Source organism: Ahaetulla prasina, chromosome 10, assembly GCF_028640845.1.
Source record: "Ahaetulla prasina isolate Xishuangbanna chromosome 10, ASM2864084v1, whole genome shotgun sequence".
In the NCBI taxonomy this organism is placed as follows: domain Eukaryota; kingdom Metazoa; phylum Chordata; class Lepidosauria; order Squamata; family Colubridae; genus Ahaetulla; species Ahaetulla prasina.
Window position 1 is genome coordinate 19145721 of NC_080548.1, and position 17738 is coordinate 19163458.

At 42.2% G+C, this 17738-nt stretch overlaps 1 protein-coding gene across 1 annotated transcript in view; it reads left to right on the top strand.

The window, feature by feature from the left end:
- The window catches only part of PTPRU (protein tyrosine phosphatase receptor type U), a 168735-nt gene that overhangs the window by 120314 nt on the left and 30683 nt on the right, over positions 1-17738 (top strand). Inside the window, exons 15-18 of the mRNA XM_058195155.1 lie at positions 5313-5448; positions 7465-7614; positions 8576-8752; positions 11988-12128. Of these exons, the coding sequence (XP_058051138.1) occupies positions 5313-5448; positions 7465-7614; positions 8576-8752; positions 11988-12128 (604 nt within the window). The remainder of the gene's footprint in view (positions 1-5312; positions 5449-7464; positions 7615-8575; positions 8753-11987; positions 12129-17738) is intronic.

Here is a 17738-nt window from a genome sequence, read left to right on the forward strand (position 1 = left end):
AAGGGAAAGTGGGGAGGGGGCAGAGATTTCTTCCTCTCGGGTCCCCTTGGAAGGCTGGGTTGGAAAGGGAAAGTGGGGAGGGGGCAGAGATTTCTTCCTCGGGTCCTTCTAGAGTCCTTGAGAAACTGATATCATACAAGGTTAATAAATTATACTCCTCCTCCTCATTGATGAGTTTTTCATCCTGAAATTGATTGAAACATTGTACCATCATATGCTGCCATAGTATAGTGTTAACAACATCTGTAAAGATGATATATGAGCATGACACTAAGTTTTTTCTATATTTCCCCCTTTATTGAAAAACTTCCATCATGCTTCTTTCTGAAAACAAAGGTCATTATAATATACCTCATTATATATTTGATTTGATGATATTTCAGTTAATAAATACCATTTAAGGTGTTAAGCTTCCTTTCTTTTTCAGCAGCAAAGTGAATTACAACTTTAAAGAACTTTATTACTTTATATTCATTTATTTTAAGTATAGATTTTAGATTTTTAAACAAATATGTTTAGAGCTTTTATATCTTTCAAGTTATTCAAATTATCCCTCAGCAGGTATATAATGGCATCCAATTCCAATATCATGTTGGGGCTTTTGAGCAAGGGAGGAGGAACGCGAGCACCACCTTTCGCGCTGGCATTCCGGGATTTCCCTTTGTTTAGAGCTGGGAATCCTCCTTCCCCCTTTTGCACTTTTATTGTTTTTCGTTCAAATAAATATTCATGTTATTTTACTTGGCTCTATCTTTATTTTTTACATTGACCAGTAGCTGCCTCATTTCCCACCCTCGGCTTATACTCGAGTCAATAGTTTTTCCCAGTTTTTTGTGGTAAAATTAGGTGCCTCGGCTTATATTCGGGTCGGCTTATACTCGAGTATATACGGTAGTTTTGTTTTAAACTCCACCCCAAAGGGTGGAATTGAATATGTGAAAATCTGCAACTAGGAATGTATGCAGTGGGGATCCAAAGATGGAGACCGGAGCCATATCTTTTAAGACTTTTTTATACCATTACCATCTTACAGATAAAGATTAACAGAGTTGGAAGGGATCTTGTAGGCCATCTAGTCCAACCCTCCACCCAAACAGACCCTACACTGCATTTCTGACAGATGACAGTCCAGTCTCTTCTGGAAAGCCTCTAGTGATGAAGCTCCCACAACTTCTGAAGGCAACTTCTGTTCCATTGGTTGACTGCTCTCGCTGTCATGAAATTTCTCCTTAATTCTAAGTTGCTTCTTTCCTTGATTAGTTTCCACCCGTTGCTTCTTGTCCTGCCCTCAGGTGCTTTGGAGAATAGCTTGACTCTCTCTTCTTTGTGGCAGCCCCTGTGATATTAGAACATGGCTATCATGTCTCCCCTAGTCCTTCTTTTCATTAAACTAGACATACCCAGTTCCTGCAACCGTTCTTCATATGTTTTAGCCTCCACTCCACTAACCATCTTGGTTGTTCTTCTCTTCACTCTTTCTAGAGTCTCAATGTCTTTTTTTTATAGAGTGATGACCAAAATTGGATGTAGTGTTCTAGGTGTGGTCTTACTAACTTACTTATTTACTAAGTAAGTTACTTACCTACCCAAACTTCCTTCTTCATCCATGGACTGGATACCCTGACCTGCAACTCAGAATATGGTGAATTAGCGGATGTGTATTTCCTTCAATGTATAAACAATCTCAACTTTTTATGGAGATTCTCAATCGTCCAGGACATGGTTGTCCCAAAGGTGCTTTTCCAAAAAGCAACTGGATTTTCTTGGGGTTTCTTCCCCCACTTTGAAAGCATTTCACTTCTCATCCAAGCTTCTTGGATGGGAACAAAACAAAAAAACCAGCACTGTCCAGTTGCCTTTTGGAACAGTCTCAACTGTTGGCTCACCTTGATAAATGGTCTTGTGTTCAGAGATGGGCAGAGCAGGAAGGAATTTCTGTTGTGCTTTTAAATTATTATTCTTACAGAAATGTTTCATTTTTGAATGCAGAAATGAAGCATTGGATGATTCCTCCTTTCCTCCCTCCCTCCCTCCCTCCTTCCTTCCTTCCTTCCTTCCTTTTCTTTCTCTCTCTATTTCTCTCTCTCTCTCTCTCTCCCACCTTTATTATTTTTACAAATAACTCAAGGCAGCGAACATATCCATCACATTTTCCTTCTCTCGTTTTCTGTACAACAGCAACCCTATGAGATGAGTTGGAGAGAGAGAGAGAGAGAGGGAGGGGAGGGAGGGAGGGAGAGAGGGGGAGGGAGAGAGAGAGACGAGGAAAGAGAGATGGGAGAGAGAGATGGGGAGAGAGAGATGGGGAGGGAGGGAGAGAGAGAGAGATTGGGAGAGAGAGAAAGAGGGGGGAGAGAGAGAGAGAGACGGAGAGAGAGACGGGGAAGAGAAAGACGGGAAGAGAGAGAGGTGGGGAGGGAGGGATGGGGAGGAGGAGAGAGAGAAAAAAGAGATGGGAGAGAGAGAAAGGGAGGGAGGAGAGAGATATTGGGAGAGAGAAAGACGGGGAGAGAGAGAGAGGAGAGAGACGGGAAGAGAAAGACAGGAAGAGAGAGAGGTGGGGAGGGAGGGATGGGGAGGGAGGGAGAGAGAGAGAAAAAAAAGAGATGGGAGAGAGAGAAAGGGAGGGAGGGAGAGAGAGAGATACTGGGAGAGAGAGAAAGACGGGGGGGGGAGAGAGAGATGGGGAGGGAGGGGAAAGGAGGGAGAGAGAAGGAGGGAGGGAGAGGGAGGGAGAGAGAGACTGGCCCAAAATCACCCAGCTGGCTTTCTAGGCTAAGGCCAAGCTAAAACTCACAGTTTCCTGGTTTCTGCCCTGGCACCTTAACCATGACTAGACCAAACTGGCTGTCTTTACCTGTCTTTTTTTTTAAACTTATAATTGACCACCAATCAATGTATACGTCTTAACTTGCCCTATAATGCTTGGGGGGGCAAGAGATGGGAGGGGACACCATCCCATCTGCTTTTCAAAAAATTTGCTTGCAGAGCAAAGCTTCCTATCGTGCGCACGATGTGGAATCTCTCTTTTTTAAATGTTCCTCCTAGCTTCGGGAGGCATTCTGTGTACGATTTGGCTACATGGTGCTTTCTGGGCCAGATAACAAGAACGAAGTGATGAATGAAAAGCAGGGGAATTTCCTCCCACTATGAAACACAGACACTTTTTATTTTGGCCTCCAATTGCTTCATCAGTATTCATTCATCAGGGACAACGAGAATAATTAGTTTCCTCAGCATGCAATCACCGAGAGTCACAGCAAGAGATTCATCAGGCCCAGAAATTAGTATATTGGAGGGTTTTAAAGCAACTCCTGGAAAGCGCGAGGGGGGGAGGGGAGAAGGGGCTCCATTGTGCTGCAGTTGGACTTTTGCTAATGATTTTGAGGGGTGAGGCTTCTAACCAGAGAAACTGAGGTCACCATATGCTACAGGCAAGTTTCCTTTAAGAGACAGCCGGGGTGTTTTAAGTAGCATTGCAGCGGATTCTTTTTTTTAAAAAAAAGACATCTAACAGATGTGATTTGTTCCATACATAAATACCAAAAATCTGTTTTAGCCTGGAGCTGTTTCATGCGGGGAGAAAACTTCTGTTTGCTGTGTATGGAGAAAGAAGTATTGGTCGGGCTCACCACAGACTGTAGGATCAAGGATCAGGGTATTTCCGTGGCTTGAGGATATTTCTACCGCTGGGGCAGCTCCTTGTCTGCAGGGGCAATGGGAGAAGAGTATCAGCACTGGGTGAGGCCAGGGCCCACATCAGTGAGTGCCAGCCTCATTCTTTGCAGCCAGCTGTCTTCAGCCCTTGCCTTTCATAATAGGAAAACCTAGAGCTGAATCTTCATGCTCATACTAATCAATGATGAAATTCCAGCTTTTAATCATGTCACCCTTTATTAAAAAGCGTATTCTTTCTATCCTACCTAACTTCAAATCATGTCACCTATCTAAAAAAGAAGAGAGAGAGAGAGAGAGAGAGAGAGAAAAGCAAATCAGAACAATAACAAAAATGAGAAATCATCTATCTGTCGTCTTTATTCTAAAGCTAGAACAAGAGATAGAAATAAGAGAAAGGGGGAATATCAGCGTATACATTTTTGTATAATAAAATAAAAGCAATAACAAGAGAAAACATGGAATAATTTCTTTTTCACTTGAATAATGACAGATGGAAACTTAATATAAATGTGTATTATTATTATTAGAAATATATAAATTGGTTGAATGTAATAACTGTTAAGTCGTGGGTGAAGGCACAGGACATAGGACACTTGCAGTTTGCAACAGGTTTATTCAGTTCCAGATACAGCATCGCTAACCTGATCCGCAGCAGCCCTTTTCAAACGGGAGCTGTCCACGGCTTCAGCCATTGATGTGTGCTTATTTTTCCCGCTCTAGTTCCGGGCTCCTGATTGGTTCCCGCGCCAATCTATTTGATATCTAACAATAACTATGATTAATTACTAGTTTTGTTTGTATTAGACTGTATGACACCCAGGTGCCACACTGTTTACGCATTGCGATACATATATATAAAATAAAATAAAAAACTTGGGGGAAAATGATGAAATTCCACAATAAGTCTATGAGCAGAACAACTGGATGGAGAGTTCTCCGAATTTGCTGCAGGAAATATAGACAGCGGGGAGAGGGATGTTCACATAGAGAATATAGATGAAATATTTGTTATATCACAAAAGGGGACCTCTTTTTCACTTGAGCATTGCAACACTGCATGTTACTACTACAAAAGGGGCAGAGTTGATATGATGTCATGATACATTATTTGCCCTGCTGTTGAATTCATGGCTGAATGAAAGACTGGACATTCGGACATAAATGTTGGCATATCTTATCAGTAAAGAAGGCCCTCAACTCTTCACTCCACCCTTGATTGGAAATTCCCTACCACAGGGGCATCCAACCTTGGCAACCTTTAAGACCTGTGGACTTCAACTCCCAGAATTCCCCAGTCAGTTGAGGTCCATAAGTCTTCACATTGCCAAGGTTGCTCACACTTCCTTTACCATACTATCCTTTCTGGGCTACAATATTTTCAAAGGAAATGCTTCTATTGTCCTAGCCTTAAATCTAGCTCTAGTGCATAAGCCTTCTAAGAATCTGAAATATATTCCAACTTTTGGACTGTATTACATTTCCAAAGGTTAAAACTTTGGTATCTGGAAAAGGGCATCAGAAATGTATGAATTCAAAGGAATTGAACTCAGAGAAGCAAATATAGAGACTTTTCCACATTTAATACCCAGTTCTGACTATTTCTTCTTTTCTCACACTTCCTCAAACCTCTGCAGCGCTGGCACTGGACGGACAGGTTGCTACATTGTCCTGGATGTGATGCTGGATATGGCTGAGTGTGAAGGAGTTGTAGACATTTACAATTGTGTGAAGACTTTGTGCTCACGGAGAATCAACATGATTCAGACTGAAGTGAGTTTTCTGGGTTGGGATAGGGTAAAGTGCATTGTTCCAGCTAAGTTTGAAAGCCTGTGCAGATTCTCGGTCATCCAGGTCATGGTTATCCCAAAAGTGTTTTTTCCAAAAAGGCAACTTGAGAAAGAAAGTCTAGTTGCCTTTTGGAAAAAGCACTTTGGGGGCAAGTTTGAAAGCCTCCTTTGTGGTTGGTATGTATCCTTTGTGGTACAATCAGAGCAGCTGGATTCCAAATTATTTCATGAACGGTTTTATTGTGTAGAATTTTGGTACAAGAGCATTGCAGCCGAATAATGAATAATAAAATGCTGTCCTTTCAAGATCTTTCATTTGCTCTATATTGGCTCCTATTTTAGTCCAGGTAGCTTTGCATTTTTACTACATAGCTAGGCCAGTTATTGTTGTGGCTCACTGGCGGCTAGCAGAGCGGGCAGCAGAATCGGAGAGTGAGGAGGTTGGGGAGGAACATGGGCCAGACCTGGGGGCTGGGGAAAGCTCCGATGAGGGCTCTGTGTCGGAGGCAGAGAGGGAGCTAGACAGCAGTGAGGCAGAGGAACAGCTGGAGCGGGTTCCCAGTGTGCACATGCGCAGAACTGCCAGAAGACAAGAAAGCAGGGTCGACTTGGGAGTAAAGCCACTCCTTGGAGGTAATTGGCCCCTCCCATAGGAAATAAAAGAGGAGCGAACGGGGAGTGGGCTTTTGCAGGAAACAATGCATTCATTTGGTCATTTCAAGAGTGGAAAGTTCTGTTCGTGACTCTAAGAGACTCTGTGCCAAGTTTTGCCTTACCCTGCATTTGGAAACAAGTTATGTAGCAGCTTGCCAAGCGAGATAAGGTGTGTGGATAAATATTCCTTTGAAAAACTTTTTGGACAAGCCTTGCTGACTGTGAATCAAAGTAATTCACAGCCGTGTACATAAAAGAGGTTTTGCCAGGACCAAAACTCTGCTTCCTGCTTTTTAAGGGAGCCTAGGTCAGAACAGTTACTATTTTATTATTATTTACTAATAATAAATAAATAATTATTATTTATTATTATTTAGTGTAAGATGAGAACATGACAGAAGAGAAGTAAACATATACACACAATCCAAGTAATTATATAACAAAACCTCTACAGTGGCCTCATGACTTGGTGTCCAGCTCAGCTATCCAGACCAGGGGTCTCCAACCTTGGCAACTTTAAGCCTGGCAGACTTCAACTCCCAGAATTCCTCAGCCAGCAAAGCTGGCTGGGGGAATTCTGGGAGTTGAAGTCCGCCAGGCTTAAAGTTGTCAAGGTTGGAGACCCCTGATCCAGACGATCACCTCTGGTGTTGCTTCCTGCTGATCTTCTACGGAACCAGAGAACACACATTGCGTGAAAACTTGCACGATACATTTAATAGTTTGCATGTCAGCACCACAGCAAGTTAAGCCCATGTTTCTCAGCTTTAGCAATTTTAAGACACGTGGACTTCAACTCCCAGAATTTTCCAAGCTGGGGAATTCTAGAAGTTAAAGTCCACATGTCTTAAAGTTGCCAGGGTTGAGAAACACTGAGTTAGACAAAGGACTTTATAAGTTCTGATGAAATTCATTCCCAATTTCAATTGGAGATATTTTGGATCTTTTATCCTATGTAAAATCTGCTCTGTCACAGCTATTAATGTCTCCCTATCCTAACCAGCCATAACTCAGAAGCAGAAAAAGCTGGTATAGTCCAGATTAACCAAACACCAGGGTTCGTGTGATAGGTTATTCCCAAATAAACATATTCTTTAAAATGGGCTAGGATAGTGGTCCAGCTTTGAAATACAGACATACCCCCTCCCAAAGGGCATTTTAATGATTAAGAGGACTCAATGGGGAGATTGCAATCAGAGTTGGTTTCAGGATTGTTCAGCCCAGTTCCAACTGTGGATTTCAAGTCTGCTTTGAGCCATTTTGATCATTGGATTGAGAAGTGACATGCAAATGATGCAGTGCTGATATTCTTGATGAATCTTCATTCCCTTCATTCCTACTGAAGGAGCAATATGTCTTCATCCATGACGCCATATTGGAAGCCTGTCTCTGTGGAGAGACCAGCATTCCCGTCAGTGAGTTCAGACCGACATATAAAGAGATGGTTAGGATAGATCCACAAAGCAATTCATCCCAGCTGCGGGAGGAATTTCAGGTGAGTGATTGAAAACTGGAGGTTTTCTTGAAACCTGGGCTCTTGACCATGCTCCTGTGTTCCCATTAGCATAATTCCAAATACCAGTTACAGGGAAATAAATGAGCGAAGAGTTATAGGGAAATAACAGCGAGTGAAGGATATGTCTGCATCATATATCCCGCCCCCCCAGAAGCATCTAGTTCAGGGGTCTCCAACCTTGCCCACTTTATGACTTGTGGACTTCAACTCTCAGAATTCCTCATGGCTGGCTGAGGAATTCTGGGAGTTGAAGTCCACAAGTCATAAAGTGGCCAAGGTTGGAGACCCCTGATCTAGCTGACCCTGATGAGAAACCAAATGCTGGGCTGAGACGGGCCTTGACTTGATACAGCAGGCTTGTTCTTACGTTCAAACCTGGAAGATGTGTCCTTGTGTTTTGAACGACGGCTTTTCCTGGAGCACATAGGAATTTGAATAATTTTCTTCTTTTAAAATAGAGTCTGTTTATTTGATTTTTGTCCTATCTCATTACTTTTTAAGTGACTCAAGGCAGCAAACAATTTATTTATTTGTATCATGATTTTATTATCTTTACAAGTCACTCAAGGTGGCAAACATATCCAACACATCTTTCTTCAACAACAACCCTGTGACGTGGGCTTGGCTGAGAGTGACTAAGTCCCCAGATGGCTTCCATGCCTAAGAAGGGGCTAGAACTCAGAGTCTCCTAGGGATTGGCCCAAAGTCATCCAACCGGCTTTCATGCCTAAGGCGGGACTAGAACTCACAGTCTCCTAGTGATTGGCCCCAAACCACCCAGCTGAGTTTTATGCCTAAAGTGGTATTAAAACTCACAGTCTCCCAGTTTCTTGGCAGCACCTTAATCTTAGTCTTAAATGGATAGCTTAATAGATAGTGCCAAATTTCATCTGCCAACAAGATTATAAAATGCTGCCTAATGTGGTTTCTTCGTGTTCAGCAGACTCTGAATTCTGTAACACCCCACCTGGATGTGGAGGAGTGCAGCATTGCTCTTCTACCACGCAATCGCGAAAAAAATCGGAGTATGGATGTGCTGCCTCCAGACCGGTGCCTCCCTTTTTTGATCTCCATGGATGGAGACAGCAACAACTACATCAACGCGGCCTTAACTGATGTGAGTTTATCTCTTGGATGATGGGGATCGGATGGGAAAGTCATTGGCCAACCCCATCTACATTTCCTACATTAACTTTAAGCTAGGTAAAGTTAGGTTCCAAAAACCGGATGCTAGGAAAACAAAATCCCCAGAAGTTAGAAAAGGTTTGGGAGACAAAGCTTTAGGAACAAATATATAAAAAGCTCAAAGCTTTAAATAAGGTTTTAGAAAATCACCATAAAACTTCCAGCAGGAGAAAAAAGTCATCTGCAATCTAGTTGCCCTTCTAAGGCAATTTAGGCTCATCTCCTCAAGCTCACATTTTCTCAGTTTGGCTACAGTCGATTAAGTGCTGCCACCTAGCTAGATAATTTGGGTTGTTTTTTTAATTGAAATGAAATTGACTATTGATCAGTACCTCTCTGAACCTCACTAGTTGATAGAATTTGATAGTCTCCTATCAAATTAATAGTTGTGGTGTCTTCTGTATGGGCGAATAATAATTTGATATTTAGCACTTAGACCCAATCATTTTCTTATAGTTGGTTTCCTGGTTAATTCTGTATGTCTCTGAGCACTTGATGCTGTACGATAGAAGCCAGCCCTTGTAACTCACTCTAATTTAATATATCGGGCAAACTGTGTCTCTTTTAGCCTCACACATCTCAACACACACACACACAGCTCCACACATCTTACAATTTCCAAGCTTGAGAAACAGTGCTGTAGGTCAGGGGTGTCCAACCTAGGCAACTTTAAGACTTGTGGACCTCAACTCCCAGAATATCCCAGCTACCCATGCTGGCTGAGGAATTCTGGCAGTTGAAGTCCACAAGTCTTAAAGTTGCCAATGCTCTAGATCAGTGGTAATCAACCTGGTCCCTACCGCCCACTAGCGGGCGTTCCAGCTTTCACGGTGGGCGGTAGGGGTTTTGTCCAAGACTAAAGCACTTTCCTTTTTTTTAATTTAATTGACTTTTTAAAAAATTTTCATAGCCTTATTTAAAAACATTTTCATTAGGTTTTCATAAAATTCCTCGTGACAATTTAAATTTCTGAAAATATACTCTTTGTATCATCCGCGCATAAGTTTAGTTCACGTTCCGTAAGTGAAACTAAATGGCGCTATAGTGCGACCGCAAACAAAAGAGCCTCGTCCCAGAATAGCTCGCGCATCTTTCCCCATACCACCCAGCTGTAACAGGCAAGCAAAGCTGGTAGCCGTCACCCCCCCCCAACCCCAATCCACAATGCGCAAGAGGCATGCGCAGATGACGATACACGGTGCATTACTGTGGAACTGGTGGGCGGTTAGAAAATTTTACTACTAACAGAGATACAAAAGTGGGCAGTAGGTATAAAAAGGTTGATTACCCCTGCGCTAGATATTGCAGCATTAGAGTTCCAGCATCTGCTGCTGTTGGAGCTGCTGGCACTTACAATGTGGCATGTCGAGGAACACTGGAAACACGTTGTCTCATACAGTCACGTGTCAGTGATGCTGCCCAGCATTTAGAAACCCATTTCGGTGCTTTCCTTTGGCTTCCTTTTGAGTTAGAAAGTTCTGATTACATCATCGCCTCCACCGAAACCCTGGTAGATTGTGTTTCATTTTGATGGCATTCTTCTGTCTAGGCAATATGATTGAGCTGCGGTTTTTTTATGCCAGTGTGTCATGCAAACAAATGGTATGCTAGCTTCCAGGTAAGAGTAGGGCCAAAGAAAGCTACATTGCCTAAAATAATCAATCACCTCTTTCAATTAACCAAGGAAATGGCAGCTTGCTAGGAAGAAGGGGAACAATCGCTTTGAAAGCCTGTCACCATGCAACGCTCCAAAGGAAAATGAATTGTCAAGGGTGAAAAGTTTCAACTGTATGTTTTCTTTTCCCCTCCCAGGTCTTTTCTTTCACCATCACAGCATGAAATGATTTGATCAGGATTTGACTTAGGCTGACTCAGTGAAGGAAAGCCGTCCTTCAGAGTCCACCTTAGAACCTTATTGCTTCTACCCTTTTAAAAAGAGTATTTTCAAAAAGCGTTTGAGCAGAGGGCAACTATTCCATTCGTGGGTACTTTAATGGAGCCTTATTATGAGTCTGGATCTAAGAATAAGTGGCTTTTACTATCTTTACAAGCTGTTTACGAAACACTATTTTTAATGCCACTAAAGTTAAACAATTATTATTAAATATGTGAAGCTTATATGTGTGTCATATAAGCTGTGTTTAATTTTGATTTGATCGAATCAGCTTTAATTATTCTCCTGGGTTAACTACTTTATTAGGGCAAGCCCAATTTTAGCACTGTACCTGCCAACCCACAGAAATATTCATTTTCCAAAATGTACAGTATTGTGAATATTTCCCAAAAGGTCTGGAAAATAGCCGCCTTCCTCCCCTCTTCATGGCTGGTTGGGGAATTCTTGGAGTCGAAATCCGCAAGTTGTTAAGGTTGGGTAACCCTGATCTAAATGATGTACATCTTCTCAATTAAAAATACACTACTCCAGGGTTTCTCAACTCTGGTGGCTCAACAGACTAAGCAGTCTGTTATTAACACAGCTGCTTGCAATTACTGCAAGTTCAAGTCCCACCAGGCCCAAGGTTGACTCAGCCTTCCATCCTTTATAAGGTAGGTAAAATGAGGACCCAGATTGTTGGGGGCAATAAAAGCTGACTTTGTATATAATATACAAATGGATGAAGACTATTGCTTAACACAATGTAAGCTGCCCTGAGTCTTTGGAGAAGGGTGGGATATAAATTCAAATTTAAAAAAAAACTCTGCCAACTTTTAAGATGTGTGGACTTCAACTGGCTGAGGAATTCTGGGAGTTGTAGTCCTCAGGTCTTCAAGTTGCCAAGGTTAGAAATCCCGGATCTAAACGTTTGCCCCCTCCTTCGTCATCTAAAACGCCTTTTGTTCAGTGCTTTTAACCACCTAAGTTGCAATTGTGATTGGTGAGCAGACTTCATATAAGAATGGTCTTGTCAGATTAGGTAAAGTCTAAAATTTTAAAAAAGAGAGAACCAAGAGCAGATAACGTGCTTCTCCCTCCCTCTGAATGTGGAGTTAAAGGATTGAGATGTATTGCCAGTACGTGTAAGAATTTACTTCTCCCAGAATTCTGAGAGTTGAAGTCCACCCATCCTAAAGTAGCAGAGGTTGAGAAACACCGCAATACCCACTGAAGAATTGCTTCCGTTTTTGTTTCCTACCTGCTTTTACCAATCTCTTTTGTTCTCCTCTAGAGCTACACCAAGAGTGCTGCTTTCATTGTAACCTTGCACCCCCTACAAAACACCACAACAGATTTCTGGAGGTTGGTATATGACTATGGCTGCACCTCCATCGTTATGCTAAACCAGCTCAACCAGTCCAATTCTGCCTGGGTAAGTGAGAGAGCTCCACTTGTCATATGACTATCTCTATTTATTTATTTATAATTTATTTATTTATAATTTAATTTCTATACCGCCCTTCTCCCGAAGGACTCAGGGCAGTTTATAGCCATATTAAAACACAGAATACAAACAACAAATTTAAAACAGAATTAAAACGAAATATTTAATAGGCCAAATCAACTAAAACGGTCATAGACCGACATAAAACCCATTTAAAATTCCGATTTAAAATTTCATTTAGGCCAGTCCCGCACGATGGAATAATAAGGTCTTAAGTTCACGTTTGAAGGTCCGGAGGTCGGGGAGTTGGCGCAACCCCGAAGGCACTCATTCCAAAGGGCCGGTGCCGCCACAGAGAAGGCTCTCCCCCTGGGGGCCGCCAACTGACATTGTTTGGTCGATGGCACCCTGAGAAGGCCCACCCTGTGGGAGCGCACAGGTCGCTGGGAGGCTATCAGTGGTAGAAAGCGGTTTTGTAAATAGCCCGGTCCTATTGCACTCGTAGTTTTGTTCCAGATCTATAAAGCGTTGCTCCAGAAACAAGGGGACCCATATTCAAGGTCCCACTCTAGGCGTAAAACCTCGTTGGTAATTTGGGATCACTCACTCTTAGTTCAGCCTATCCCCCATTTGCCTCAGCTTCTGCCCACTTAGCAGTTCGAAAGCATGTTACATGTGAGTAGATAAATAGGTATCACTTCAGTGGGAAGACATACCAGTGCTTCGTGTGGATGGTTAGAATCCTGCTGGTGCTGGACCTTCATACTTGCAATACCTGTTTTGTGAGGCGACTTTGATGGAGGGAGAGGATCTCAGATGCTGCTGCAGGACAGCTGCTCATCTTCTTCCTGGTACAGAACTAGCACGCCCCCTGTGGCAAACCTTGGTAAGCGCCTAAGCATAAACCAAACAGGGCTAGCTGTCTTAAGCCAGGAGTCTGCAAACTTGGCTCTTTTAAGACATGTGGACTTCAACTCCCAGAGTTCCTCAGCCAGCAAAGGTAATGTCCACAAGTCTTAAAAGAGCCAAGTTTGCAGACCCCTGTCTTAGGCAGCCAAACTACTTCTCTACATTAGCTTCATTGTCTCCTGTGTGTAATATAACATCACCATATGCTAAATAAATAAGTGAATAAACCTACCCCACAGAGTTATTCCTGTGGGAAAAGTACTGAGAAGAAACTTACGTACCCTACTTTGTTCCTGGAGAAAAGGCGGAAATCTAAATAATAAATATGCCGACTGAGCAGGTACTCTGAGTTCTTTGCCCTGAGCAAAGAAAGATGGGATGAAATAGTCAAACGATAAGTAGGGTTGGATTAGCAAATAAGAGCGTTCTCCAACTTAAACATGTTAAGGTAGTAAGTCCTGGACTTTCCAGCCAATCTTGTATCAGTTTATCTTTCCTTGCTGGTTTGGGGTGCAAAACCTGCCATCTGTCATCACCTTTTCTGTGACCCAAGATCCCCTCAAAGTAAGTTTAAAAATTGGTTGCCATTTTTGCTTTCTCCCCCCCCCCCCTTGTTTAGATTTTGGGTCTTTTATAGGCAGAAGTTTTGAAGCAGCAAAGGCTTAAGAAACTATTTTTTTTCTTTACTCCTTAAATAGCTAAGAATGGAGTCTGGCTTGAGCAATTTTTTGGAATATGGCCATCCACATGCTGAGCAGATGCCGCTGCTGCCCTCCAGCCAATGGAAGTGGTGCATTCAGTGGCAAAGAACAGTCACAGTCAGTCACTCTAGAGTTATTGTTTTAAAAGAAAAGAGGGAAATGGGCAAAGCACAGTCAGCCATTGGCTACCGTTGAGGTAGTTTTGTAGGTGCACAGCTGAAGGGTATTTGGCCATTGTAAGTCAGCTGAAGAGGCCTCGGTGACCTGCTTCTCTGATCATTATGGTTTGCTGAATAAATCACAGATGATTAGGTTTGCACAGCGGACTGAGCTGGAAGCTAGCAACTAAAGGACCAGAGAAGACCATTCTGAGAGCCCACTCAATCATGCTTTGCTTTTAAGTGACATTAGGTGGCATCATGCAACTCTCCAATCTGGTCTTCCAGTATGTAGGTGAATAATCTATAGATTCCCCACCCCCCAATCTAACTCCGTAGAATGTTTTTGCTCGCCTTTGCCATGCTGGAGCCCTTGAACATGCCTAGGCCTTCTGAGGAATTCTCGAAGTTGATGCTTAAAGGGCTCCAGGCAAAAGCAGACATAAACATCCTATGGATTTAATTTTGGGAATCTATGGTTTATGTATTTAGATCGTCAAACTGTGGAACATTTGGGAAGTTTGAGTCTCCCTCCCTAAACCTTCAAAGCACTCTTGTTGGGTTCATCGTGGTTTTAAGAACCCATTACAAGTCCATAATGTTAATTTGCTTGATTTTTTTTTTAAAGCACATTAATACTGTAGACTCTTAATGGACACCTTCATTAAATGGATGATTTTATGAGTCAAGATCAGACACTTCCAGGGCCAATGACCCAACTTATTGTTGTACTACTGATACTGAATCAAGGAGACAAATGAATTAAAGGACCCCCCTTTGATTCAAGATGAGCATTCTTTTGTCAGTCTTGCTGGCTGAGTTAAAAGGGGACCACTGCGTGCTTAATAAACAGAAGAGGAAAATAAACATTATTCTCAGTGCTACCATATCAGGAGGTCTAGTAATACTGCAGGGCCAAAGGGAGTTTAGTCAGGAGTGAAATTAACTCTGGAAGCAATTGACACAGAGGGAAATCCAAGCAGTGAACTCTGCTGCAACAGGGCGGTCTAAGAATTGGGGAAGCTTAACTGGAAAAGAGAAGAGAGGCAGAACTATTTTCATCTTACATAAGAAGCTCTGGTTCTGCTCTGGTCTTCGCAATCAGAGTTGTGTAGCACAGTGTACATCAAGTCAGTTGAAAACTTTTCACCTGTGTCTGTCCAGCATGCTAAGTTTGGTTATTTTTAATTTTCATGAGCATTTCTGCAGCTTATCACATTCTGCGCATTCAGTCTTCTGGATGAGTTTATGGTTCAGATCCAGAAAATGGGTTAATTAAGACAGACGAACTATGTGGATGTTGTGTAACGTGCTTCAGATCCACCCTTAGCTTAGTTTAGTTTAGTTTAGCTTAGTTTAGTTTAGTTTAGTTCAGTTCAGTTCAGTTCAGTTCAGTTCAGTTTAGTTTAGTTTAGTTTAGTTTAATGTTTAGTTTAGTTTATTGTCATTGCACATTGTACAACAAAATTAAATGCCATATTCAGTGTACATTATAATTATAAAAATAAAAACACAAATATACATCCTTTACATTCTATATAATTGAAATTGAAAACCCGATATTGCCCTAAACCATAGAATTCAATATGGTTATTGCCCTGGGATAGAAGCTGTTTTTCAGCCTACTTGTCCTTGTTTTTATTATCCTGTACCATATGCCAGATGGTAATAGTTCAAAAAAAAAAAAGGGTGCCCACGATGAAATGGATCTTTAAGAATGTTTTGAACTTTCTTAAGGCAGAGGGAGCTATAAAGCTCTTCCGAAGAGGGGAGAAGGCAACCAATGATTCTCTGGGCAATGATATTGACCCTCTGGAGTGCTGTCCTATCTGCCACTGTGCAGCTGGCAAACCATACACAAGTGCAATAAGTTAAAACACTCTCTATGGTGCAGTGGTAGAAGGTCACCAGCAGTTTTTCATTCAGTTGCTGTTTCCTGAGAAGTCTCAGGTAGTATAATCTCTGCTGGGCCCTTTTGACCAGTGCTGCAATGTGAGAGCCCCAGGTCAGGTCCTCTTTTATGATAACACCCAGAAATTTAAAACTGGCCACTTGCTCCACTTGGTCTCCAATGATAAGCAAGGGTCTGATCTATTCCTTCTATAGTCCACTATAAGCTCCTTGGTCTTATTTGTGTTAAGGACCAAATTATTGTCTCCATACCACAAAAGCAAACGTTTCTCTCTTTATCTTATTCTGCTGATCACTTTAGCAGCCTGCTTCTTTAGGGATGTGTGCCTTCTGCTGTTTCAGCCTCATTTTAAACATTTACTGCAATCAGTAAATCTGCAGACAACTTCGGGAAGGCAGTTTGGAGGACATACGCCTCATTTGAATCATGTCTTGCAGGAGGAAGTTGCAATACCCAAATGATGGCTCTGAGTTTGGACAGCATTGTGATTGCAAAAATCGATAGTTTGCATTAATAATCAATTACAGGTAGTCCTTTCTCTTGCTAAGTGAGACATTGGTTAAGTGAATTTTGCCTCATTTTACGACCTTTTTTGCCACAGTTGTTAAGTGAATCACCGCAGTTACCAAATTACTAATGGGATTGTTAAGTGAGTCTGGTTTCTCATTGAGTTTGCTTGTCAGAAAGTCACAAAAGGGGATCACATGACCCTGGACCATTGTCACCAACATAAACATGAGTCAGCTACCAAGGGTCTGAATGTTGATCATGGGGATGCTGCAATGGTTGTAAGTGTGAAAAATCATATTTTCAGTGCTGTTGCAACTTTGAACGGTCACTGAATGAACTGTTATAAATAGAGGACTACCTGTATTTTTTAAATATACTTGCTATCCAATGTAACCTGAATAGTTAGATGGCCTGAAAAGGCAAAATGTTTGTTTGTTTGTTTGTTTGTTTTGTTAAATACATATTAAATAATATATATAAGTACAAGCATGAATTGAATACATAAAATGAATACAACTAAAAGGAATATTAGGACAGGGACGGTAGGCACGCTGGTGCTCTTATGCACGTCCCTTACAGACCTCTTAGGAATGGGGTGAGGTCAACAGTAGACAGTCTAACATGTTGTGTTAAAGTGCAGTGACAAACACCGTGGTTTTTGTGTTGATATTTCCATCCTGGTAGTTGCCGTAGGAAATGAAGTTGGTTAGGCAGGAATAGCAGTTTTCATGCCGTAGAGAGAACCATTCTGTCCATGGAGATCAGATGCCTCCCCAGAGTGGTCAGGAAAAAAGGCAAATATCCATTGGTTCAAACAGGAGGGAAAATCCTTGAATTAGAACCTGGGAACAAGGATCTTTATAATGGCTTGTTGTGGCCTGCCAGCAGCCAGCGGAGCTGGTAGCAGATTCGGACAGTGAGGAGGTTGGGGAGGAACGTGGTCCAGTCCTGGAGTCTGAGGAAGTGTCTGCATCAGAGGCAGAGAGGGGGCCAGGGCCGCATGACAGTTATCAGCTGCCTTTGGAGTCAGACATCAGTGAGGCAGACGAACAGCTGGAGCTTGTTCCCAGTGTGTGCATGCTCAGAGTTGCCAGACAAAGGGAACAGCTAAAGAACAAAGGTCAACTTGGGAGTAAGGCCACAGGTGGATGATTAATGGCTCCTCCCATAGGGAATAAAAGAAGAGCAAAAGGGGAGGGTTATTTGCAGGAGACAATTAGCTCGCTTAATTGGTTTGTGACTCTCTGAGACTCCTTGCCAAGTTTTGAAGATATCGGCCTGGCAGCTCTCCAAGCCAGATAAGGTCTGTGACTGTAAATTCACCCTTGAAAGACTTTGCTGAATGTGAATGAGAGAAATTCACAATAACTTAATAAAAAGGGGTTTTTGTCGGGATAGGGAGTCTGCT